This window comes from Polypterus senegalus, chromosome 2, assembly GCF_016835505.1.
Source record: "Polypterus senegalus isolate Bchr_013 chromosome 2, ASM1683550v1, whole genome shotgun sequence".
Taxonomy (NCBI): Eukaryota; Metazoa; Chordata; class Cladistia; order Polypteriformes; family Polypteridae; genus Polypterus; species Polypterus senegalus.
The window spans coordinates 292,983,697-293,011,267 of record NC_053155.1 but is presented as its reverse complement, the minus strand read 5'-3'; the positions used below and the strand labels follow the sequence as shown (position 1 = coordinate 293,011,267).

General features: G+C 38.7%; 1 protein-coding gene across 15 annotated transcripts in view; it reads right to left on the bottom strand.

Annotated features, from left to right (window-relative positions):
- The window catches only part of nbeaa (neurobeachin a), an 894,135-nt gene that overhangs the window by 309,228 nt on the left and 557,336 nt on the right, over positions 1-27,571 (bottom strand). For all 15 annotated transcript variants that reach the window (XM_039745777.1, XM_039745778.1, XM_039745781.1 and 12 more), the window contains one exon: positions 27,033-27,157. In XM_039745777.1, the coding sequence (XP_039601711.1) occupies positions 27,033-27,157 (125 nt within the window). The remainder of the gene's footprint in view (positions 1-27,032; positions 27,158-27,571) is intronic.

Sequence of the window (27,571 nt, the reverse complement as noted above, 5' to 3'; positions counted from 1 at the left end):
AATATTGACTTCTAAAATAAACATTATTATATATGCTTTAAACTAGTAATTCATATTTAATGAAACTTTCGCAAATTTGTCAGCGTGATTGACGCCGCGTTTTAATCTGCGCTATTTTGTTGCCTCTCATATGTCTATCGCGCAAATGTCGGGTCACAGATAAAGGACAGTATATTATCTGGTTGTTCCCAATAGTTCAAAGACAACCCATGTGTACAAGGTGCCCCAGCAATGTGGGTTAGATGAATATACAAGCAAGTTTAAAAATTGGTGGAGGAATAACTTGTGAGTATTCAGTACACAAAAAAACAATGCATCTCCAATTTCTGAAATCAGTTTCACCCTGGGAATTCAAAACCAACCCCAACAGCTTTTAAGTAGAACACACACATACACACATGTCCTTACAGTGTGCTTGTAGAAGTTTGTAAATCACTCTGACTGCTTGTTTCTGTACTGCGTCTGGAGTCCCTGGAGAATATCCAAGTGAACAAGCCAACCCCTGTGCAGTTATGGCACCCTATTTAGACTCTACAGTTGTTGATGTGTTATTAAACAAATCTAATATATTCAGGCAATTATTTAATCATTTTCCAAGAAAAAAACATAACCTTAAAAAAAGGAGAAATAATCAGATATAATGGTCCATAACATGATGCTGTTTGTAAAGAAGCTCTCTCTCTCTCTTTCTTTAAATGCTATATATTAGCGAGAAACACTTCACCTGAAATGGTATTGCAAGGACACTTGTAAGTAAAACACTGCAGTTAAAGGCTTGGATCAATATTAATGTGACTTCCATTTCATGCTTGCACAATTCCAATAAGATGACAATATAGTCTGATTATGTGAACAGGCTCAAAGAAACACAAAAGGTTATTGAAAAGGATGGAAGGATCAGAATGTACTTTTTTATGCTGACAGGCCAAGCAATAGATTCAGCTGATATTTAAAAGGAACTGAAAAGTGAATTAAGCCAATCTATGTATGCAATTCAGTCTTTAATTGATTCTTTATTCTTCACCAAGATGAATTTTTGATGTCAATTAAACACAATGCTAAAACCTAATTTAAAAACACTGGATGACATTGTCTTATTAGTAGGCAACATTCTTAGTGTAAGAAAAATGAGTAAACCTTTGACATATTATAACATGCACTTGACGTAATCCTCACTAAGATGTGACAAAATAAATAAATAAATACACTGTTTAAAGTAAACACAAAGGTTCATGTAGTATTTTTTTCCTTGCTTGATATTGGCATGATAATAATGCACACGTCCCAAGTGTGAATTAATAGATTACCAGCTGCTACTGAGTTGTAGTACTTAAAATAGAACATGGTTTAGGATATTTCCAAAAGACAGTGCTTAAAGGCATTGCTCAAGGTCAGATTGTGTAAAATGGGAAGGTAAAGGTTTCTTTCAAGTTTTAAATGCTTTTTATTAGTCAGATTATCACACAGCTATTTTGATTACCTGATGTAAGCACTAAATAGTAAAAAAGAAAAGTAAGAATAATGTTGTCTTATGCAATAGAAAGCTTTTATCAGTAAATACAGTACAGGCCAAAAGTTTGGACACACCTTCTCATTCAAAGTGTTTTCTTTATTTTCATGACCATTTACAGCCTCCATCACTCTCCTTCTTGTTCAAATAGCCCTTACACAGCCTGGAGGTGTGTTTGGGGTCATTGTCCTGTAGAAAAATAAATGATCGTCCAACTAACCTGACTTCTGCACAACACAACTGCTGGTCCCAACCCCATTGATAAAGCAAGAAATTCCACTAAATAACCCTGATAAGGCACACCTGTGAAGTGAAAACCATTTCAGGTGACTACCTGTTGAAGCTCATCGAGAGAATTGCAAGAGTGTGCAAAGCAGTAATCAGAGCAAAGGTGGCTATTTTGAAGAAACTAGAATAGAAAACATGTTTTCAGTTATTTCACCTTTTTTTGTTAAGTACATAACTCCACATATGTTCATTCATAGTTTTGATGCCTTCAGTCATGAAAATAAAGAAAACGCATTGAATGAGGAGGTGTGTCCAAACTTTTGGCCTGTACTGTACATGATGAGTCCAGGTTATTATCCATCCATTTTCAAACCCGCTGAATCCAAACACAGGGTCACGGGGTCTGCTGGAGCCAACCCCAGCCAACACAGGGCACAAGGCAGGAACCAATCCTGGGCAGGGTGCCAACCCACCGCAGGACACACACAAACACACCAAGCACACACTAGGGCCAATTTAGAATCACCAATCCACCTAACCTGCATGTCTTTGGATTGTGGGAGGAAACCGAGCGCCGGAGGAAACCCACGCAGACACGGGAGAACATGCAAACTCCACACAGGGAGGACCCGGGAAGCGAACCCAGGTCTCCTAACTGCGAGGCAGCAGCGCTACCACTGCGCCACCGTGCCGCCCCAGGTTATTATTATTTTTTTAATTTTAAATCTGTTGAATAGAAAAAAAGACCTAAAAATAAAGCAGACTGAATTCTAATTGTTAAACTTCTTAATCAAATTCCTTTTATCATAAGACTGAAAGCCACACTTCTATAAAACACATTGTCTGATCTTCATATAATATGCATAAAAATGGAACGTGATTAGTGGTGTTTGTCTACATTGAATTCTGGGTTTTAGATATTTCCTTTAAATTTGAAGTCTTTGGGTTCTCCATGTGTTTGTGTTTTCTTTGGGTATTTTACTTTCATTTCATATTTTAAAGATGAATTATTTAATCAAAATTGGTCCGATTCTCACAAAAGTCTTCTGCACTCAGCACGTTGCCACACACCCCACACAACGAACCACCCGGATTGGGATTCGAGTGCAGCCGTGCAGCATGTGACACCTCAGCACCACACTGGCATCACATGAAAATTTGGCTCCCAATTTGTAGAAGAGGTGACAAGAACACTTTTTGATAATCACCTCTGGGGATACTGTGGTGGGCTGGCACCCTGCTCGGGATTTGTTCCTGCCTTGTGCCCTGTGTTGGCTGGGATTGGCTCCAGCAGACACCTGTGTTAGGATATGGCAGGCTGGAAAATGACTGACTGCCTGACTGACCACTGGGGATATTAATTAACAAAATCCTATGGAACTTTTCATCTGTTACTTAATTTTTTTCTGTTTACATAGTTATGAGTATATGAATGTATATTTCAAAATCTTCTTGTATGCACTTTGAATTGAACTGAATATATTCAAGCAACACAAAAACTAAAATATACAGTAAATATTTTAGGTGTGCTGCTTTTAACTTTGACTTGAAACACCTTTTCATCCTCTGCACTTGTTTTGCTGCACATAGAATTTTAAAATACTTTGTACATGTGACAAATATGACTACTATTACTGCATCTGGTACTTCTGCTACCCATTAGTGGATATCTATACACTGGATATCTGGAAGACTGGGCTCTAACCTCTCTCTCTCTCTCTCTCATTTCTCCTAGGGCACGAAGCAGAAAATGGCCGACAGTGGGGTAACTCGCGTTGAAATCGTAATTGAGGAACTCCAAGCACTTGATGAACAGATTCAGAAACTCCTGTCCCGACGGAAATACCTGAGAAATCTGAAGGCCCGGCTGTTGGATAAACCGTCCTTGCCATCTGGAACCGGCGAAACATCAACCCCGCATTGTGCCGACCTCACCCCCGCGTCTCGTAGGAGCGACGCCGCTGCTGACCTCGGTGGATTTCAGCTATGCAGGCGGGGGTTCAAGGCCAGAGCACCTCCATCGGCACAGGCGAGCATTTTATCTCAGAACCGGTTTGACCCTCTCCGCGTCCCCATTTCGCCTTCAGCACCTGGTGATGTATTAGTGGTAGGTGATTCTATCGTTAGAAACCTTAATGTCGCATGCCCTAATGCAAAATCGTTTGTTTCTTGTTTTCCCGGTGCTCGTGTCCGAGATATCTAGAATGTATCAAGAAAAGACTTTAATGGCAGCTGAAAGGCAGAAGCAAAGCTGTAATGCCTTTACTTGTATAGTCTGAACTGATCATCCTGGGTATGACGTTAATCTGCATCCAGCCAAGCCAGCAGGCCCTCCAACTGGCAGGGAAAAACCTGGGGGTTGGTGGCAGAATTGGCACTCCAGCCACCATAAAAAACCTCACACTGTTCCATTCCATCTAGCGTGGTGCTGAGGTGTCACAAAATATATAAGACAAAATATATATTTCATGATTGCATTGTCATGTCCTGAAAAATAATATTTGAAACTGAATTAAATATTTGATAATCAAAATTACTTACATTTTGTTTCAGGTATAATAATTTTACACTTCTAAAAGTATATTTGAAGCAAAAACAGTTTATTTGTAAACCAGATAAAACTAAAGTTTATCATTCTTTGCTTATTGAAAAGTAATTTTTTTAACTTTAAATTTTTTATGCATGTAAATTACAATTTATATTTGAAGTTATCAGATGTTTTCTTTTTTGTTTAAAAATGTTAACCATGGCTCCACTTTTAAGGGTTGGTTTCCATCTTGCATGTGATGCAATCCCGATAGGCACTGATCTGCCTAGCAACGCTGTGCAGTCGTATTTCTACTCAGTGGTCAGTCCTGCAGCTGCAGACTCTGGTTCAGCATGACCTACAGCTGGACAGGCAATTTAGATCATTAATGGACTGAATGCCCAGAGGGGGCTGGGTGGTCTTGTGGCCTCAGAACCCCTGCAGATTTTTTTTTTCTCCAGCCATTTGGGTTATTTTTTTCGTTTTTTCTGTCCTCTCTGGCCATCGGACCTTACTCTTATTCTATGTTAATTAGTGTTGTCTTATTTTAATTTCTATTTTGTCTTTTTTTCCCTTTTCTTCATCACGTAAAGCATTTTGAGCTACATTATTTGTATGAAAATGTGCTATATAAATAAATCTTGTTGTTGTTGCATGGCTGCACTCGGGTCCTAATCTGGGATCCAGAGTTGGTTTGTCATGTGGTGGCTGTGGCAATGCGCTGTATCAGCGTGTACTCCTAACCTCTCTCTCTCTCTCTCTCTCTCTCTCTATGTCTGAACTGACATACAGTGCATCCGGAAAGTATTCACAGCGCATCACTTTTTCCACATTTTGTTATGTTACAGCCTTATTCCAAAATGGATTAAGTTCATTTTATTCCTCAGAGTTCTACACACAACACCCCATAATGACAACGTGAAAAAATTTTACTTGAAGTTTTTGCAAATTTATAAAAAATAAAAAAATTGAGAAAGCACATGTACATAAGTATTCACAGCCTTTGCCATGAACCTCAAAATTGAGCTCAGGTGCATCCTGTTTCCCCTGATCATCCTTGAGATGTTTCTGCAGCTTAATTGGAGTCCACCTGTGGTAAATTCAGTTGATTGGACATGATTTGGAAAGGCACACACCTGTCCATAGAAGGTCCCACAGTTGACAGTTCATGTCAGAGCACAAACCAAGCATGAAGTCAAAGGAATTGTCTGTTGACCTCCGAGACACGATTGTCTCATGACACAAATCCGGGGAAGGTTATAGAAAAATTTCTGCTGCTTTGAAGGTCCCAGTAAGCACAGTGGCCTTCGTCATCCATAAGTGGAAGAAGTTCAAAACCACCAGGACTCTTCCTAGAGCTGGCCAGTCATCTAAATGTAGCGATTGGGGGAGAAGGGCTTTAGTCAGGGAGGTGACCAAGAACCCGATGGTCACTCTGTCAGAGCTCCAGAGGTCCTCTGTAGAGAGAGGAGAACCTTCCAGAAGGACAACCATCTCTGCAGCAATCCACCAATCAGACCTGTATGGTAGAGTGGCCAGACGGAAGCCACTCCTTAGTAAAAGGCACATGGCAGCCCGCCTGGAGTTTGCCAAAATGCACCTGAAGGACTCTCAGACCATGAGAAACAAAATTCTCTGGTCTGATGAGACAAAGATTGAACTCTTTGGTGTGAATGCCAGGCGTCACGTTTGGAGGAAACCAGGCACCGCTCATCACCAGGTCAATACCATCCCTACAGTGAAGCATGGTGGTGGCAGCATCATGCTGTGGGGATGCTTTTCAGCGGCAGGAACTGGGAAACTAGTCAGGATAAAGGGAATGATGACTGCAGCAATGTACAGAGACATCCTGGATGAAAACCTGCTCCAGAGCTCTCTTGACCTCAGACTAGGATGACGGTTCATCTTTCAGCAGGACAACGACCCTAAGCACACAGCCAAGATATCAAAGGAGTGGCTTCAGGACAACTCTGTGAATGTCCTTGAGTGGCCCAGCCAGAGCCCAGACTTGAATCCGATTGAACATCTCTGGAGAGATCTTAAAATGGCTGTGCACCGACGCTTCCCACCCAACCTGATGGAGCTTGAGAGGTGCTGCAGAGAGGAACGGGCGAAACTGGCCAAGGATAGGTGTGCCAAGCTTGTGGCATCATATTCAAAAAGACTTGAGGCTGTAATTGCTGCTAAAGGTGCATCGACAAAGTATTGAGCAAAAGCTGTGAATACTTATGTACATGTGATTTCTCAGTTTTTTTATTTTTAATAAATTTGCAAAAACCTCAAGTAAACTTTTTTCACGTTGTCATTATGGGGTGTTGTGTGTAGAATTCTGAGGAAAAATGAATTTAATCCATTTTGGAATAAGGCTGTAACATAACAAAATGTGGAAAAAGTGATGCGCTGTGAATACTTTCCGGATGCACTGTATATTTCCACTTAGGCTCAGCATGGGTAGATTGCACAGAATTACTAGGAATCATCCTGGACCAACGGCAAAGTTGGAGGAGGCTACTGGGACTTCAGCCCCAGATCTCAAATGTCCAGTCCCTGATAAATGAGAACCTTCCTGCCTACCGGTACAATGAACTTCTAGCCCCTGAATCAGTGTGAAAACTCCATTGGGGACACTGGGACAGCACCCTGATTGTTGACAGTGCCAAGAAAAGCTCCACAGAGGAACTAAAAGGGTGTCCCAAAATTAACGCAAGAAGTAATTTTGATAGAGAACACAGGTTTTTAATTAAAAATTGTAAATTTTAATTGATTCATAAAGTATACAGTATAGGGTTATGTATGGAATAGCATATTGGGTAAATGGCATCCACGGCTTTGCTGGCACATATGCACTCTTTTGTCGAAATTTTCCTGAAATTTCATTGATACAGTGCTCAATTTCCTCCTTTAAGGCGTGGGTGGTCGTGGGCTTGACGGCATAAACCTTAGACTTCAAAAAACCCCAAAGAAAAAAGTCCATCGGTGGTAAATCGCATGATCTGAATTTTTTAATTAATCTCTTCACAGTTGATGAAATTAAATCACTATTCCGAACATATTTTGTGGGAAAATTGCGAACTGTAGCTGCCAAGCCTTCATTATTTTTAAAATATTGCTCAACAATGAAAACGCGTTGTTCTTTCGTGTAGCGCTCCATTTTTAATAACTCTGAACTGTGAGCTGTCACGCTGTCTTTTTTTTTCATTGGCAACACTTTACCGCACAAATGGCGCCAAATTCAAATCTTGCGTGAATTTTGGGACACCCTATATATGATCAGGTAATGGCTTTATTAGGAGGGTGGTGTGGGTGCAGCTTGGTCTAAGCCCATAATAAGTGCTGAAGCTAGAGATGCTTCTGTCCTAGACATATTGAAAGTAATAATAATCTAAATACATCAAGATAAATGCTGAACTTTGACGTTCACTTTATACAACTACATTTAGCAAACAGAAATAATTCTACTAAATAAGTCTACATTTATTTATTAAACAGAGTTGGACAATTGAAAGGATGAACCAAAAATGAGAACCTAACCTGTGCGAACTGGTTGGCAATATTAGAAAACAGTACAAATGCCACTCCCTTCAGTAAAAATGTATTTGCTTTCCTCAAAAATAATGCCAAATGGTCAAACATTTTTGGGGTGGTCGTCAACATTTAGGAGTCAACTCATAAATATCAATAAACCCACAGAAAGAATATATATTTTGAAACTCAGTTGTTACAACAGTGACTGCATGGATGAACTCCTGCTCAGAGCCACAGATTCAATAGTCCTTGTTACAGTAAGAACAAATCATATAGGATAACACAAGCTGGCAGTTTTGAAAATACACATTAGAGGAAAATATTAAATGTTTAACGACAGAAGTGTCAAGGCAGTATTCTGAGAAATCTGACTATATAATGAGTTAGCTCAGGTAGGACTGAGTAGGTCAGAAAGTAAGACTTATAGCTCAGTTCTTGATAAAACCACTCTGGGGCTTCTGACCCTCTGCAGCTGCAGGATTTAACTCCTATTTGTTTGGTTCACATTCCTGCATCAATACACTAGGAATACACAAGGATGCTCTTTAATAGTGTGAGTGGTCCCCCCATAACATGGGTAACCATTAAATATGTTTTTTAACCAAAGATGATATTGCACTACTAAAATCTTATTCTGTGAGGGTAAAAGCTTTTATAGGGTGTCTCATAGGAAACTAATCAAAGTACAAGAAGCAAGGATTGAAAACGGAGTGTTCAGATTTTACTCTGATGAATAACATCTTGGGTGGCATGGTGGCGCAGTGGGTAGCGCTGCTGCCTTGCAGTTAGGAGACCCAGGTTCGCTTCCTGGGTCCTCCCTGCGTGGAGTTTGCATGTTCTCCCTGTGTCTGCGTGCGTTTCCTCCGGGTGCTCCGGTTTCCTCCCACAGTCCAAAGACATGCAGGTTAGGTGCAGTGGCGATTTTAAGTTGTCCCGAGTGTGTGCTTGGTGTGTGGGCTGGTGCCCTGTTTCCTGCCTTGCACCCTGTGTTGGCTGGATTGGCTCCAGCAGACCCCCGTGACCCTGTAGTTAGGGTATAGATAGGGTATGGACGGATGGAATAACAGCTTTTTATTAATTAGAAGATGGAAAAAGTGAAATCTTTTGAATTTAAATAAATGATTGAGACAAACAATTAATGAACAAGTTATTCCATTGGGTTTTCTCTAGGTCAGTGATTCTTAACTTTTTTTGAGTCACGGACTCCTTGAAGAATCTGATGAAAGCTATGGACCCCCTTCCCAGAAATATTCATATAAACACAACTTTGCATGCAATGAATGCAGTGCTCTTTATTTATTGAGATTTGATTGTCTCATACATATAATGACATACACAAAGTATTATTAAACTTTAAAGTAAACAATCTAAAAAAACACTCCTTTTTTATGCAAAAAGTAATGGCCACTCATTATAATTATGAAATACAATCCTCTTGTGTAAATTATAACAGATCTACTACTACTACTACTACTACTACATCTACTCTAAATCAACACTACCAGGCTGTATAGTGAATATAAAAGTTCATTTTTATCTGACCCTCACGGACCCCCTGAAACCCATCCATGGACCACCTAGGGGTCTACGGAACTCAGGTTAAGAACCCTTGCTCTAGGTATTCAGGGTTTTCCTGCAAAATTTCTATTATGACATAGATTTTTTGCAACTCTATACTTATTTCCACTTTCATTGAGTTATTCCTTTGCTTGTCAATATTACTATTATTCTTCTATTATATTTGTGTTTCTGCTTTTTTTTTCTCAGATGGCTCACTTTTTTGTGATTTCAGTTTCTCTGTTTCTAGCAAGAATGTCTTGTTGCTACCACGTAACAAGCAGAAGTCGCACCGATCCTATTTAAACCAGCATGGCGGTAGTGCTGATGTCCACAACTGAATCGTTTTGTGGTGTAGTTAGTGTTATGTTTCAGTTATTTAATTCATGTCATTCCTTTCTAGTTTCAAAATTGTGGGTACCTTTGGGAATTTTGAACTATGAGGAATACATATTTATTGATTTTCTGTAGTGAAATTATTATTTAATACAGTCAGTCGGTCATTGTCCAACCCGCTATATCCTAACACAGGGTCACGGGGGTCTGCTGGAGCCAATCCCAGCCAACACAGGGCACATATTTAATACAGCTAAAATATTTTTATGTTGTTTTGGGTTTTGTTTTATTTTCTGGGTCTCATCATTTTTAGGCACAGTTACCATAGTGCTGCTATAGGAAAACAACAAGTATTGCATGACATGTACGTCACTGTCGTTATAACAAATAAATGCGTTTTGGCTTTGAAATTCTGACAGTGAGTAAGGTTATAGGATTGAGTTGCAATGAAAAACACTGTGACTCCCTGTTTGAACATCTATCACATTTCTAAATACAGTTAAAGAACAATTAGAGAAGAAACCTAGAATAACCTTACAAAGGCATCTGTCATGCTTCTGCCTTACCGAAAAACGGACCTTTCAGAAGCTCCAAAATCTTCATCACTGCACCAGAGTTCAGCTTCCAAGACTTAGCTGGTTTAATTTTCAAGAGGTCACCTGTGCACATTTGGCCCCTTCAAGAACATGCATTCAAGATGTGTTTTCATTGAAAACGTTTATCTGTGTGCCTGAGTCTGCCTATGAATGTACTGGCATTTCATCCTGCCTTGTGTCCAAACTTGCCAACATACTCATCTCACCTCAGTCTTCTAATGGAGAAAGTGCATTCACAAAATGGATTGATGTATGATGATGTGTAGTCTGCTGAAAGAAATATGCAAAAGTGTTTTGCTAGAAACTTGATTATAAAATCTGTGATCAGAACTGGTTGCTAGAGTTTCAGCCATAATCCTAAAGCAATGTCTGATTCCGTCTCTTTTTGTCTTTGGCAACACTCACATAAAGAACTTTATTAAAGGAGTGAATGACTAAAGAAGCTATATTTCTATGGCACACTTTTAGGACATGAAACATAAATAATAAAAAACAATATTTTTCTTTTACACTGCATTTGAAGAGCAACCTATCTACATCTGATGCCTGACTTGTGTTTAATGCTACCAGGTCAGGTACTGGCTTTCATTGACTGTTTATTCAGTGAAAAAATAGATCTGTTATTGATGAACACAAGCTGCCATTTTGCTTTTAACAAGCTCAGGGGAAGGTGGTAATTTAATTTTGGTAATGTGTACAGTACGTCTTCTGTCCAATGCCATCATATCCAAGGATTATTCTTACTTTTCATCGATTGCTTTTGCATTTGCCCTAAAATGATCTGCTTCAGAAAATGTAATTGTAGAGGAAAATGTCGTAATAAAATAAAACTACTTAATGTATAAGAAGACAATGGTTTAGGTATTTGAATTCTGCACTCTTTGCTGTAATACATTGTTGCAGAGTAATGTACACCCTGCACCCAGTTGGGCAAGTAAGATTCACTGTTCATTGCTTTTCAAGGATGTTAACCAGAATTTATGCTTTAAATAAATATGTTTTTTATTAAATGCTGAAAAAAAAGAAAAAGTATATACCATAGTATAAAAAAATTAAGCAAGACTTGCATAGATGGTCAACCCTTCAACTCACTTTAGCTGGAAGAATTAACATTGTTAAGATGAACGTCCTTCCTAAGCTTCTCTTTCTGTTTCAAAACATTCCAATTTACATTAATAAATCATTTTTAAGAAATTATATTCAACCGTAACCTCTTTTATTTGAAATTCCAAACATCCACGTATCCAAAGAGCGACCATACAAAGACCTAAGGCAGAAGGTGGCATGGCTCTACCCAACTTTCAGTTTTATTACTGGGCAGCAAACATACAAGCTATAAAAACCTGGACACAAATAGATGAACATACACAGGCTTGGTCTGCAATGGAAATAAAATCCTGTAGTACTTCTTTATATTCCTTGCTTTGTACCCCAAAAAGTACAAGTCGCCACCAATATACTAATAACCTAATTGTGCTTCACTCACTCAGAATATGGAACCAATGTAGAAAGCATTTTAAGATAAAGAAGCTTTTATCTGTGCCACCTCTGCATGAGAACCACTTTTTTCCACCCTCGCAAATGTATGCAGTTTTTAATGTCTGGAAAACATTCAGGATTAAATCACTTAGAGATCTGTACATAGACAATGTCTTTGCATCCTGCAAACAATTACATTCTAAATTTAACTTACCAGCAACACATTTCTTTCACTACCTTGCAAAATGACACCTTTTATTGGCTAACTAAAAAGATTACAATATGCAAGCTTTCGAGGCAACTCAGGCCCTTTCTTCTGGCAAGATGTAATGATGTAATGACTTTTCACTGCATTCATAATGGCTAACACGGTACAACGCCCTAGTACTTTCACTACCTTCAAATTAGAAACTTTGTTAAACAGAACCTGCCCGATTTTTCTCACCTCTCACCTCCCTCTATGCCAGAAAAAATATTGCTCAGTCTGGAGGACTCAGACAGCATTTCTGTAATATATAAAACTATTTTACAGTCCCTTCCTTTGAAAGATCCCAGAGACCAGTGGGAAAAGGACCTCTCACTCAACATCTCAGAAAAGGAGTGGAAGGTACTAATGTACAGAATTCACTTGAGCTCCATATGTGCAAACCGTACTAGCATTCAACTTAAAATTACATATCGAGCACATCTGTCTCGTTTAAAGTTGTCCAAAATGTTTCCAGGGCGAGATCCAACCTGCGAACACTGCAATCAAGTTCCAGCCTCACTAAGTCACATGTTTTGGGCCTGCACCAAATTAACATCATTCTGGACAAAAATCTTTAAACGCCTTTCAGAAAGCCTTGGGGTCCCAAAATGTTTGGTGGGCTCACAGAGGGGCTTAAAGTGGAGAAGGACAAACAAACTGTGATTGCCTTTACTTCACTATTGGCACGTAGACTTATCTTGCTCAACTGTAAGAATCCTAACTCTCCTTCCTATTCTAAGTCAGCGATGTTATATGCTATTGAGAAAGGGAAAAAAATCAAATTCTCACTTAGAGGATCTGTGCAGAACTTTTTCAAAACCTAGCAGGATCTAATCAATAACATCTTCGAATAAGCATTTAAATTCAGGAAGCAGGTTCTCCCCCCTCTCTCTTACTCCATTTATCTTTATTAATTTATTATTTTATCTATTCATTTGTCTTTACTAGCTTACAGTTTTACTCTGCTGGCCTAGCTCTCTTTCTCAGGGGTGGAGGTTGATTTGTTTCAAACCTATTTTTGTAAAATTTGATTTATTTGTATCGGATGTTATTTGATTTTAATAAAATCAATAATATAAAAAAAACACAAAGCATAAGATGCTAAGCAATACTTACCTTCAATGAAATAAAGATGTAATGTACATATCACAGTATATAATGAGAATAATATTCATATTTCTCTTTCCTTTGAAAACAAATTGCGCCTCTATGTTGCTCGCTCACCCAGCTTCCAGTCATGTTAAAGGCATTAATCTTGTAATCCTTATTCAAGCCTATCCTAATTTTCCCTATATTGTACAAGCAGCTGATATTGTGTGAACCTGTTCCAAGGTTATTACCATCAAGTGAACTGTTTTCCCCTAAAGCCTACTTTCCAGAATTAAGTAACAGGGATTCACTGACTGAGCGATTAATTCCTCTTTAGTGAACTGAGGAATGCATTAGCACTCTGCCTTTGATTATCCCCTGAATCTGTATGTACTCAGTTAAAACACCATCTTTGGAAAAAAAAGAAAAAAGGAATGATTGTAAGAATTTGTTTAGGGTAAAATTGACATTTTTCTAGTACTGCAGTGTTTCCTGTTGCCTCTAATTATAACATAAATATTAAGTGAAACCCATGATGTAGCATGAGACATTTTGGTACTTATTTAGGTATTTTTTTCTGAAACATTAAACCAAGGATTTAACAAGCATTTTTATAAACTATATTATTAGAAAAAACACTTAGCATTTTAGGATAGTATTCTGGGTTTGAATACCAAGTCCACTGTCTGGCTGTGTGAAGTTTACTCATTTCCCTGTGTCTAGTTAGGTTTTCCATTTGGTGCTGCGATATTTCAGAAATGCAATGGTGACGTTACCCAGCGATTCAAAATTTGTTTTGTGCGACTATGTGTGGTGATCGGTGTATGAGTGGGATGTACAATAGACTAGTGCCATGTCGAGGGCTCGTTCCTTCCTGCTTCCCGATACTGAAGAGTTAGCCTTCTGCCTTCCATGGCCCTGACTTGGATTAAGTATGAGAAAGTTACCTACTTTTATTTAGCACTCTATAATTTATATCTAGAGGAAGTTAGACTCATTGTATCATTCTGGCAAACCATTTTTGAGAATACATTTTCACATTCTAAAGTGAAGATGGCAAACTAAGTCAAATTTGATCAATATTTAAGGTGAACAAGACAGAGATTAGTTCAGGATATTCAGGATTGTCAATTCCAAGGTCATAAATTGATGGATATATATACTTAAACTAATCAGGTGCAGAGAAGACTTTGGCTCATCTCCAAGGAGCTCGGAGGACTCTCTCACCTGTCTTCCATCACAAATCTAATTGTTTTCCACAAAATAAATAGCTCATTAATTTTGTAATTGGTCTATGTTAAATTACAATTATAATGCAATTATTAAAGCTTAAAAGTTAAGTATGTTTTAGGCATTTGTATTTATTAGGGAAACTAAAGGGACATTTAAGCTTTGTGGTAAAACCATACATGGTTGGTGCATAAGAATATTCACAATTAATTCTGTTACATATATATTTTAATTACTTTCTTTATTCTCCATCCATTGACTAAATAATTTCCTGAGATGCAACGACCCTGCATTTTTGGCTCACTTTTATGACTGTCCCATAACAACAATTTTGCTCATTAAGAAATTAAAAGCTGTTTTTTATTTTAAGCTTACTTAATATGACTACACTTTAAGAATAAATGTAAAGGAAAACATAAATGTACAAATATATATAGTGCTGAATATTACTGCTTCAGTTGTGTTGCACAGTAAAACACTGCACTGACCTGACATGAGTCATCTTCCTAAAATACTCACTAAATTCCATAACTTGAGCTGTGGGTACAGAGATGACACTTGGCAGAACAAGGTGGGCACTGCAAGTATTCCAAATGGATTAAATAAAGCAAATAGACACCTGGAGAAAGAGACTGAAAAAATAAATCCAGGTAATGTGAAAGTGTGATATACAGTAAAACACAAGATGTTAGGATCTTGAAAGGTCTGTGAAGCCTGAATAAGGGCAAATCGAAACAATTAAGTTAAATGCTGTCCTGAACTAAATAATTTCAACATACAAACAGCAAACTAATGATACAGTGGCTGAAATTTACCTACAAAAAAATTAGTAAACAGCTACAAGCACTAGCCAAATCATTACTGCAAAAAAACAAGCACTATAATGAATAAGTAATCAGTACAGATACATAAGGGGCTTCCAGTAGTAAATTAATGGCACACCCAGTCATTGAAAAGCCAGATGCTAAGCAAGTTGTGCCTTACCTGCAGGAATTACTGATAAATACGGCTTCTTGGGACTGGGCCTAGTTTCTCTGTCTTAGTGCATGTACTGTAGTTGCAGGAATATTCCATTGTTTTCTTCAGGCAGCAGAGACAGGGTGATAGGGTATTGTCACAATAATACGCAAGGGTGTCTATGCTTGGGAAATGTTTTCATATGCAATTTTACTAGCCAGAATATTTGAAAAACAAAGATATACTGAAGATATACCATACTCAGGATGCTTCTTATAAAAGCCGCTTACAAATCACATTGCAAAAATAAATACATCACTTTCGCCAAACCATGCCTCAAACACAAGATTTCAATCCTGCAAATGGGTGCCTAGCTGGTACAAGTTTGCCAAGAATAAGGGCATCAGCTCATACCAGAGAGCCCTAAACTGGAATGGGAAGAGCAACTAAAAGTGATAGGAGACGCTAATCTCTGTATGTGGACTGAGCGCCCTCGACAAACAAGAATTAGGTATTCCAATATAACAGACAAAAGTAGACTGGATTAAAGCATGTTATGCACAGAAGACCAGGAAGGGCTGGTACGAGGCTTTAAGATCTCCTGGTCGCTTAAAGATACACAGTCCCAAGTTGGAATGTACCGTATGAGGTTATGTTGTCTCTTTAAGAGTGTGGGCAATGTGGCTTTGAGACAAGGCCCCTATGGACAGGATATACAGTGCTTCCGGAAAGTATTCACAGCGCATCACTTTTTCCACATTTTGTTATGTTACAGCCTTATTCCAAAATGGATTGAATTCATTTTTTTCCTCAGAATTCTACACACAACACCCCATAATAACAATGTGAAAAAAGTTTACTTGAGATTTTTGCAGATTTTTTTAAAAATAAAAAAATTGAGAAAGCAGATGTACATAAGTATTCACAGCCTTGAAGCTCAAAATTGAGCTCAGGTGCATCCTGTTTCCCCTGATCATCCTTGAGATGTTTCTGCAGCTTAATTGGAGTCCACCTGTGGTAAATTCAGTTGATTGGACATGATTTGGAAAGGCACACACCTGTCTATAGAAGGTCCCACAGTTGAAAGTTCATGTCAGAGCACAAACCAAGCATGAAGTCAAAGGAATTGTCTGTAGACCTCCGAGACCAGATTGTCTCGAGGCACAAATCTGGGGAAGGTTACAGAAACATTTCTGCTGCTTTGAAGGTCCCAATGAGCACAGTGGCCTCCACCATCCGTAAGTGGAAGAAGTTCGAAACCACCAGGACTCTTCCTAGAGCTGGCCAGCCATCTAAACTGAGCGATCGGGGGAGAAGGACCTTAGTTAGGGAGGTGACCAAGAACCCGATGGTCACTCTGTCAGAGCTCCAGAGGTCCTCTGTGGAGAGAGGAGAACCTTCCAGAAGGACAACCATCTCTGCAGCAATCCACCAAGCAGGCTTGTATGGTAGAGTGGCCAAATGGAAGCCACTCCTTAGTAAAAGGCACATGGCAGCCCGCCTGGAGTTTGCCAAAAGGCACCTGAAGGACTCTCAGACCATGAGAAACAAAATTCTCTGGTCTGATGAGACAAAGATTGAAGTCTTTGGTGTGAATGCCCGGCATCACGATTGGAGGAAACCAGGCACCGCTCATTACAAGGCCAATACCAATGCTGTGGGGATGTTTTTCAGCAGCAGGAACTGGGAGACCAGTCGGGATAAAGGGAAAGATGACTGCAGCAAAGTACAGAGACATCCTGGATGAAACCTGCTCCAGAGCGCTCTTGACCTAAGACTGGGGTGACGGTTCATCTTTCAGCAGGACAACGACCCTAAGCACACAGCCAAGATATCAAAGGAGTGGCTTCAGGACAACTCTGTGAATGTCCTTGAGTGGCCCAGTCAGAGCCCAGACTTGAATCCAATTGAACATCTCTGGAGAGATCTTAAAATGGCTGTGCACCGACGCTTCCCATCCAACCTGATGGAGCTTGAGTGGTGCTGCAAAGAGGAATGGGCGAAACTGGCCAAGGATAGGTGTGCCAAGCTTGTGGCATCATATTCAAAAAGACTTGAGGCTGTAAAAAAGTATTGAGCAGGCTGTGAATGCTTATGTACATTATTATGTACTTATTTTTAATAAATTTGCAAAAACCTCAAGTAAACATTTTTCACATTGTCATTATGGGGTGTTGTGTGTAGAATTCTGAGGAGAAAAATGAATAATCCATTTTGGAATAAGGCTGTAACATAACAAAATGTGGAAAAAGTGATGCGCTGTGAATACTTTCCGGATGCACTGTAATAGATGGTTAAATGACAATTGGGCGGCATGGTGGCACAGTGGTAGCGCTGCTGCCTCGCAGTATGGAGACCTGGGTTTGCATGTTCTCCCCGTGTCTGCGTGGGTTTCCTCCCACTGTCCAAAGACATGCAGGATGGTGCATTGGCGATCCTAAATTGTCCCTAGTGTGTATTTGGTGTGGGGGTGTGTGCCCTGCGGTGGGCTGGCGCCCTGCCCGGGATTTGTTCCTGCCTTGCACCCTGTGTTGGCTGGGATTGGCTCCAGCAGACCCCGGTAACCCTGTGTTAGGATATAGCGGGTTGGATGATGACTGACTAAATGACAATTCAAAATGAATGTGACAAAAAAGCAAAACTCAGTAACATAAAAATCCTGATAGCAAGCTAAAACACCAGCACTAAATAGTGAAATATTTCCAAAAATGAATTCCATTGATTGGGCTGTTCTCCTTTAAATACCAACTGCAATTGACAAACAGGCTGCTGAAGTGAATGCAGCAAATTCTACTTTAGCAAATAACATTTATATAAAGTTTTACAGTATATGGTCAGTTTTTATTTGGATCATTACTGAAGAAATAATTCATAGCTTCATGGTAAAAGCAGTAACTACAGCTATAAATGCCGAAGAAAGCTAAACCCTTAATTTAATGCCATGTTCACTGGCTCATTCTGTTAGTTACAGAAAAGACAGAAAATGGAATACAGTGTACAGCAGAAAACTCAGGAGTAAACTATGGGTTACCTCGTCTTTTTATGGAGTGGTGTTGTTGTAACTGGTACAGCGGAAGCTATTTAAGTGGCCCAAGCTCTTTTGAGATCATTCTAATACTGTCTGTCTGTATTGCTATCTATGAATCATATCTGTTGGTGCTGAAAACTTCAAGTTAACCTAACTTTACTTTTACAGCGATCAATTCATTTTCTGAAACTTCTTATTTCAATATAGCGTCTTGGTGGACCACATACTATCCCTGTACCATCAGGTATGAAGTAATAAGCCCTGATGGGATACCAGTCCACAAAAAACCCCCTGCCCCCCAAAATTTCTCTCTCTCTCTCTTTCTCACACACACACACACACATTTTACATATGTTTCCATTCATTCCTGGCAGAATCAGACACAAGGTAAGACATAACATGGGATAGCTCACCATTCATTTCAATAAGCAAATTTAAAAGAGTTTTATTTACTTATATTGTACATAACAGTTAACTAATCGTGAGAAATGCCAGTAGGCTGGTATAATGAAAAAACATTTCCTGGATGTTTGGCATGTTTGACTGTTAAATTGCATCCATTGTTGGTCCCAGGCTAATGTCCAATGCTACCTGTATATGTGCTAGCCCCTCTGATCCTGAACCGAATAAGCAGATTAGAAAGCTGATAAGTGGGTGGAAGTTTTTCCAAAGCAGGAGAAAAACATGTAGAAATTGAAATGATAAAGACTCTGCAACAGTTATTTTTAATGAGGTTTTTAGCAGAATAAAAGGTGTTCTGTATCACTGCTTTAAAGTTCATTGTGTTTTCTTGTATTTAAATAAAGGCAAACATATCACACATTGTATTCGCAGATCCAAAGGTCTGAGTTCAGTTGCTACCCAGACACTATATACTGTATTTGCAGCCTCCATGTTCTCCGTGTCCTTATGATGGACTAGTCATATCCCAGCTTGTGAATGATGTTGTTGGAACTAGATCTGATTACTAATAATAATGTAATGGGAAAAAAAAACATAGGCTAAGAAAATTAATAAATTAGGCATAGACTGCTCCTGACAGGGAAATTATTTTTCTTTTAAGTATTATAATTGTCAGCAGAAAGTGTACTTTCAAGTAAAAATTGGTTGAAAACTACAGAGGTATTGTGATTAATGCTTGCATAAAACACATGCTGTAACTTTTACTTCAGACTGAAGTAAATGTTTTCACATGACTACCATGCATTTAACATATTCAGCATTTTAAAAGAGCAAATGTGCTTAACATTTAACAAGTTCTCTGCCAAACTAGGGCTTTACAGATGGAATGCAAGCCTTAACACAACCATCTGTCCTCATTCATTCACACATTAAAATGTTTAAAACAAACAAAGTCACAAAGCTAAAAAATAATTTTCCTAACATCTGAATTCAATTTTACTTCAGCAATTTATATATATCCATTAAATAAAGAGTAATTGTAAAAGTTTGTCTAGATATGCAACACCTGTTGTTTTTGCAATAAAGACTTTTCTTTGGAAGACGCGGGCCTATTGCATACACCAGACAGCGTAATAGCTTTTGCTATGTTTCTCTACATGAAAAATTACAGACAGGTGTTTTTGTCATAATATGGTCTTATACTGTGATTATTTCACTAATAAAGAAAAAAAAAATTCCAAACTCTTCAACACCACCTTCACTGGAGGCCATAAGTAGCTGCGTTTAAAACTGGCTGACATTATTATCTCGGTTCCTTTCAGAACAGGCATGGTAGACGGCTTTGTTTTTTATTTGACTGTGAAGTATACACTTGCCCATTACAAAGGTACAACTAAATGATGTTAATACAAAAATTATTCTACCCATCCATCCATTCATTCATCCATTTTCTAAACAGTCTATCAAGCTTAGAATCATTGGGTGTTGCTGTTGTATCCCGGCAGCTTTGGGCAAAAAGCGTAAACCAACCCACTATGGGTACCTGTCAAGCTAGCTCAAAATACTGCTGTTTGATTTTAGTATCAAGCTACACCCCTTAGGCGCCATTTCAATAGGGGTAAACCAGCTGAGCCTCAGTTGACCTAGGTATTGTGCGGTGTCTCTACTGGTGTTGGGCTTTTGTCCAGATTCCTGACAACAATGTGTGGTCTTTTCAAGATTGTTGTTATCAGCACCTACTTTTGCCTGATCTTGCACATTCTTTATTAATGCACACCTCCAGTTTATATGGAGAAGTCCAGGGGGCAATATCAGTGGAGGGCTTAACCCAAAATGGAGAATTGCTGTTGATAAAAGGCCGAAATGTTCTCATTATTAGGATTCTAGTCTTTTGACCATCTTATTCCTCTTTCATGCACCATTCTCAGCTGATTTAGATAGATAGATAGATAGATAGATAGATAGATAGATAGATAGATAGATAGATAGATAGATAGATAGAAAGGCACTAGATATGATAGATAGATAGATAGATAGATAGATAGATAGATAGATAGATAGATAGATAGATAGATAGATAGATAGATAGATAGATACTTTATTTATCCCAAGGGGAAATTCACATAATACAGCAGCAGTATACTGATACAAAGAAACAATATTAAATTAAATAGTAATAAAAATGAAAAAAAATTAAAATAAAATTAATGTTAGCATTTAGCCCACCGGATGGAATTGAAGAGTCGCATAGTGTGGGGGAGGAACGATCTCCTCAGTCTGTCAGTGGAGCAAGATTTATTCAATACTGTGATTTCTAAATAATTTATTACATTGCCTACTATTAAATGTGTGAAATAATATTTGATTTTGCTTTAGGAACACTGATAGGACTGCTTATATAACAGCTTTTGTAATGTTTACTGTGCTAAAGGACTTTGGAGTTCAAAAGAACTACTTACCAAAATATACTTCCAATTGTCATAAAGCTAGTCTGCAAACTATAATCAAAACAACAAAAATACTTGTGAAATTTAGAACAACAATTAAATTGGCCGCTATATAAATTTTCTATATGATATTCTCATATCTCAATAGGTGAAAAGGCAAGCCTGATTAATATTTACTTGGATAGGACATGGCAAAGGTAAAAATCAATCTGCTGCTGAAAATTGTGTGCTTTGTCAGTCTAGAGTACTTATCATTTTTGTCTGAAATTCTATACCAAAGCCTATGTAAAGTGATAAGGGACAGTGAGCCGTAAAGAATGATGATTTTAGAGTTAGATGATAAAACAAGGCCATACTTTCTAAGATTACTGACAATCCTAGAACAATGTCCAACAAGCATTGGGTGTGCGTCTTCAGTCCCCCGTTCAAGCTCAGTAACTCTTCTGTAAAGGAGTGAGCTTGTTTAAACAGGAAGACTAAATCATCTAAGCAGAAATACTATTTAAGTGAAGGGTGAAATGTAGGCATTAATTATCTAACAAGTTAACATAACATTCTCAAAACAAATTACAGTATACAATATGTCTATTTGTCTCTCCATCCATCATTCAATTTAAATGATTCACTTAATCCACTTTTAGGATTGAGAGAAGACAATGTCAATCCCAACAGATACTATCTTAAGGCAATATGTTTATTTGAGATATTATAAACTGCTCAACAAATTAAAGGAACACTTTGAAAACACATCAGATCCTGCTGGATATCTCTACTGATATGGACTGGGTGTTGTGTTAGGAACGAAATGATGCCACATCGTTTGATGGAAATGAAAATTATCAACCAACAGAGGGCTGAATTTTAAGACACCCTGAAAATAAAACTGATATGGCAGGCAGGCGAGTCCATTTTGCCGAAATTTCATTGCAGCAACTCCAAATCGTAATCACTAGTTTATATGGCCCCCATGTGCTTGTATGCATAGCTAACAACGTCGGGTCCTTGCTCCTAATGAGATGACGGATGGTGTCCTGTGGGATCTCCTCCCAGATCTGAACCAGAGCATCACTGAGCTCCTGGACAGTCTGAGGTGCAACCTGGCGGCGTCAGATGGACCGAAACATAATGTCCCAGAGGTGTTCTATTGGATTTAGGTCAGGCGAGCGTGGGGGCTAGTCAATGGTATCAATTCCTTCATCCTCTAGGAACTATCTGCATTCGCTCCCCACATGAGGCCGTGCATTGTCGTGCACTAGGATGAGCCCAGGACCCACTGCACCAGCATGGGGTCTGACAATGGTTCCAGGGATTTCATCCTGATACCTAATGGCAGTCAAGGGGCCGTTGTCTAGCCTGTAGAGGTCTGTGCGTCCCTCCATGGATATGCCTCCCAAGACCATCATTGACCTACCACAAAACCGTCATGCTGAATGATGTTTCAGGAAGCATAACGTTCTCCACAGCTGCTCCAGACTCTTTTACTTCTGTCACATGTGCTCAGGGTGAACCTGCTCTCAGTTGTGAAAAGCACAGGGCACCAGAGGTGGACCTGTCAATTCTGGTATACTATGGCAAATGACAATCGAGCTCCACGGTGCCAGGCAGTGAGCGCAGGGGCCAGTAGAGGACATCGGGCCCTCAGACCACCCTCATGAAGTCTGTTTCTGATTGTTTGGTCAGAGGCATTCACAATCAGTGGTTTGCTGGAGGTCATTTTGTAGGCTCTGGCAGTGCTCATCCAGTTCCTCCTTGCTCAAAGGAGCAGATACCAGTGCTGGTGATGAGTTAAGGACCTTCTACGGCCCTGTTCAGCCCTCCTAGTGTAACTGCCAGTTTCTTGGAATCTCCTCCATGCCCCTGAGACTGTGCTGGGAGACACAGCAAAGCTTCTGGCAATGGCACATATTGATGTACCATCCTGGAGAAGTTGGACTACCTGTGCCACCTCTATGGGTCAAGGTATTGCCTTATGCTACCAGTAGTGACACTGACTGTAGCCAAATGAAAAACAAGTGAAAGAACAGAAAAGACGAGGAGGGAGAAATGTCAGTGGCCTGCATCCAGCTGTTAAACCATTCCTGTTTTGGGGGTCGTCTCATTGTTGCCCCTCTAGGGCACCTGTTATTAATTTCATTAACACGAAAGCAGCTGAAACTGATGAACAACCCCCTCTGCTACTTAACTGACCAGATCAATAGCCCAGAAGTTTCACTGACTTGATGCTATACTCGGATTAAAAAGTAAGTCCTTTCATTTTTTTGAGCAGTATATTTGAATTGCACTTATACAAAGTGACATACAATTAAAGTAGCCTCGATAAACTGTGAGGTATTCAAACAGGCAGTAAATAGTAGGTACTGTGATTCTTTATCACGTATTGTAAGCAGTAATGTTGTCAATGAGAAATATATAAAGTAAATCTGTGAATACAAATGCACTAAATGGATAAGCATTGCTGTTTTCAATGTTTCCAGCTTTAGCAGTAGTTGCAAGACAGAAACAGCATTAACTTGTATAGTCAATCACATCCTAATATCTTCTGATTAAATAAATATCAATTATAATATGTTGTTATTATGCTGTTAGATACAGTATAAGCCTAACTTATGATACTTTTGACCAAACTATACTGTTAGATGGGCTGTAAAAGTACGTTGGGTTCTGAGGCAGTGTGTAGTTTAGTTCATATTTATGAAATCAATTTCAGTATGTAATGAAATATGAAGATTGTATTCTGTCATTACTTTCTAAAGTTAGGTATGGCGTCCCTCAGAGTTCAGTACTTAAGATTGTTTGTATTTTCACTTTATATACTACAGATGAGAGATAGACAGTTCCAAAGGTAAATGTCTGGCCTGGATCATTACCTTGCCTCTGATTCCATTACTGTATATTTTATATTATTTGATTTTCCCTGATCCTACACCATTGTCCTATTGACTTGTTTATGCTTTGTTTTGTATTTTTAATTTTTCCTGATCCTTTTTAAAGTTGTTCTGATTTTACTAGGATAGGACAAGACATTGGATTAGTCCTCTCAGATACTGGATTCAAATGAGTAATATAAAAGTCTGTCACTAGCCACATCTTTTTGCTGTGGCATTAGGAAGTATTTAGCTGCTGTGTTTTTATCTCTTCCCTTATAATTCCCTCCTCTAGAATTTGTTAAGCATTTTGTTTTGGTCTTCTCTGTTTTGAGCATTTTGATTTGGAGTTACTATAATTCACTTTTTGAGACTTATGAACATAAGTCATTTTGGAATCTCTATATATAATACGTTACCGTGGTTTGTTTGTCTGTCCAGGATTTTAAATCACCTGTCGCTCGCAAACCATTTGACCTATTGACCTGAAATTTGGTACACATATACTATGTGATGTCTACTATCTGCTTTTGGGGTGATGATTGACCTCCAAGGTTATTTCTCTTTTTATTTTTATTTTATTTTATTGTAGAATCAACTCTCTGCAGCGCGCAGCAGGGCGGCTGTGCGGCGCGTATGGGCGCCGTTCTCATTCCCTCCTACCTTCGCTGTCATTTCCCCTACCTCTTCATATCTTTAATCATTCTTGAGGCAGATAGAAGACTTAAGTGCCAGCTTAAGTGAAAAATTTAAGAAAACATACCAAGTAATTGCAACACAGTTGAGCTGTAAAGGCACAGAATTGGAAGGACATATTGAGGCGTATTTTTAGCAAAGACTGACGGATCTCGTGTTTTAAACTTTGATTTTGAACCATTTTTGTAACATTTATTCATGGGAAATTTATCCTCCTCAAATACCATTTTTATGAATTATTTACTCATTGAAGATTAACTGCACCACACTTTGGATGCTGTTTGCTTTTATTTTAAATTGTTTTAATAAAAGCACTGAGCCCTTCTTACACCAGCCTTTGATAGTTTGAGTCCTCGTTGTGCTTGCTCATCCTCGATACGTGACAATTGACAACCCAGGTTCAAGTTGATCACGCCAGCTGCAAGCATCCCAGGCATCACAATATTGTAGTTAATTATTTATATAAAATACTGCAACTGCTCTTTTTTACTGTGTTTAATGTACTTTGTATATTTATGTACAAAACTGTTGTGTGTTTGATAATTTGCTGTTAATACAGTCAGTTAACCAGGGTCGCGGGGGTCTCCTGGAGCCAATCCCAGCTAGCGCAGGGTTCAAGGCAGGAACAAACCCTGGGCAGGGCGCCAGCAGGGCACACACACCCACCAAGCACACACTAGGGACAATTTAGGATCACCAATGCACCTAATCTGCATGTCTTTGTGGGAAGAAACCCACCCAGACACGGGGAGAACATGCAAACTCCACGCAGGGAGGACCCAGGAAGTGAACTCAGGTCTCCCAACTGCACCACCAGAGTGGTGGCTCTGAGGCTCGGGATCTGCACTGGCAATCGGAAGGTTGACGGTTCGAATCCCGTAAATGCCAAAAGGGACTCTGCTCTGTTGGGCCCTTGAGCAAGGCCCTTAACCTGCAATTGATGAGCGCTTTGAGTAGTGAGAAAAGCGCTATCTATATAAATGTAAAGAATTATTATTATTACTGCGAGGCAGCAGCAATCCCACTGCACCACCATGCCGCCCTACTGTTAATACATTAAAAATGAAAATGCACAAGCATACTTGGCTCAATAATGAGTGCTATAAAGAATCTACTGACTTTTCAGATACAGTAATTAATGGTCAGCCTCAATAACCATTCGTCTTGTGCAATACATGGTTTATCTTAATATGGACATTTCCCACATCTTTTTCAACTTTAAGCCAAAATCACAGTAGTATCTGGGACAAAACCCTACTTGTTAGAGATGCCATCAAGCATTTACTTCACTGGGACACATTTTTGGGACTGCTAATAGAGATTACATTCTATTAAAATAAAACCTTTACTTCTTCCTCAAACTGCCTTGATCCTGTAAACGCACTATGTAGACAATCCCTGAAGAAGTGCTACTACTTAATAAACAATCTTATCATTGTGCTTGACGAGAAAAATCCTAAAGCATCCAGTATATAACACAATGGGTTATCAATGTCCTATTTTGTTTAAAACTAGATAAATTAAACTGACTTTAAGAGGTGCAGCTAAGTTTTTTAGAATCTGGTAGGCATTTTTCAGTGCTGTTCGCAGCTAATAAAGCATAGAAAACCACTGTGGACCTTGTGAATATTTCAGTATATATGAATGATTACTACTTACTACTACTGTCTAATTTCAATTTTTGTATTTTACTTTTGTTTAGAATCTGTGTTTTGTCTATTGTTTGGTGTCCTTGAGTGTTTAGAAAGGTGCCTACAAATAAGTCAAATGTATCATCATCATCATCATCATCATCACTTATTTAATCCTTGTTCCTTATGTTGCTTCATAATTAATTTACGAATTGACAGCTACATAAATATTCTGCTTGCATAAAATGCCTTTTCCAGAATGCTAGTAGCTTTTTAAGTTTAATGATGCACTGCTGACCAGGCTCTTACTTTTATAAGAATAAAGTAGTATTCACAGTGGTTTCAGAGCTAAATAATGGCTGAATATATAATGTCAAAATGCTTGCAATAAGCTTGACATTTTGCAATCCTGGACGTGTTGACTTATTCTAATAAAAACAAAAACTACAGTATATTTTGGGAACTAATAAGAAAAATATTCATCCTAACCATCCATTTTCCATCAACATATAAACATGTACTTTAAAGATATGTCAGTATTTCTAACCGCAGCCGTTTTACACTTAAGAGTGGAAAGCTGTAAAAGGAAGAGAGAGCACGATAATCAGACATTTAACTAAGAGTAGTTCCATTACATATGCTCAATAACCTGTTTAGAAGGAGTAATAAAGCTGCTGACTGACCATAGTCTTCTATAGATTTCAGCAGGACATCTGGGTGGGTGGACCCAAAGGCATTGCGGACAAAACGCCTTCTCCTTCGCAGATCATCTTCCCAATAGTCCAGGCGCCAGAAATCATGCAACTGACTGGGAAAAGACATAAGGTACAGATTGAAATGCAAGGAAAAATCTGAATTTTATCTTTTTTTTTTTTTTTACTACAGCAGTGAGGAACCCTGCAAACAATGCTTTCATAAAAAATGTCATGGCGATTATGCAGATTATTTTACATATTTAAAGCTTCAATATTGTCCATCAGCCATAGCATACCTACAGCCTAGGCTATAAGTCACAACAAGACCATTAACAAATAAAGCATCGAATTACAAGTAGAAATGGCTCAGCATGCCTTCTTTTTACTGTGTTTTTAACAAGTCCTGTAAATCAAAGGGGGAACCTCAATGGAAACCGTGTGCAGTTTAATGACCATCATGTCTCTCCAGACTAAACCAGAAACTATAAAACACTGCCCCACTTACATACTGTATTAGAAACCATGAT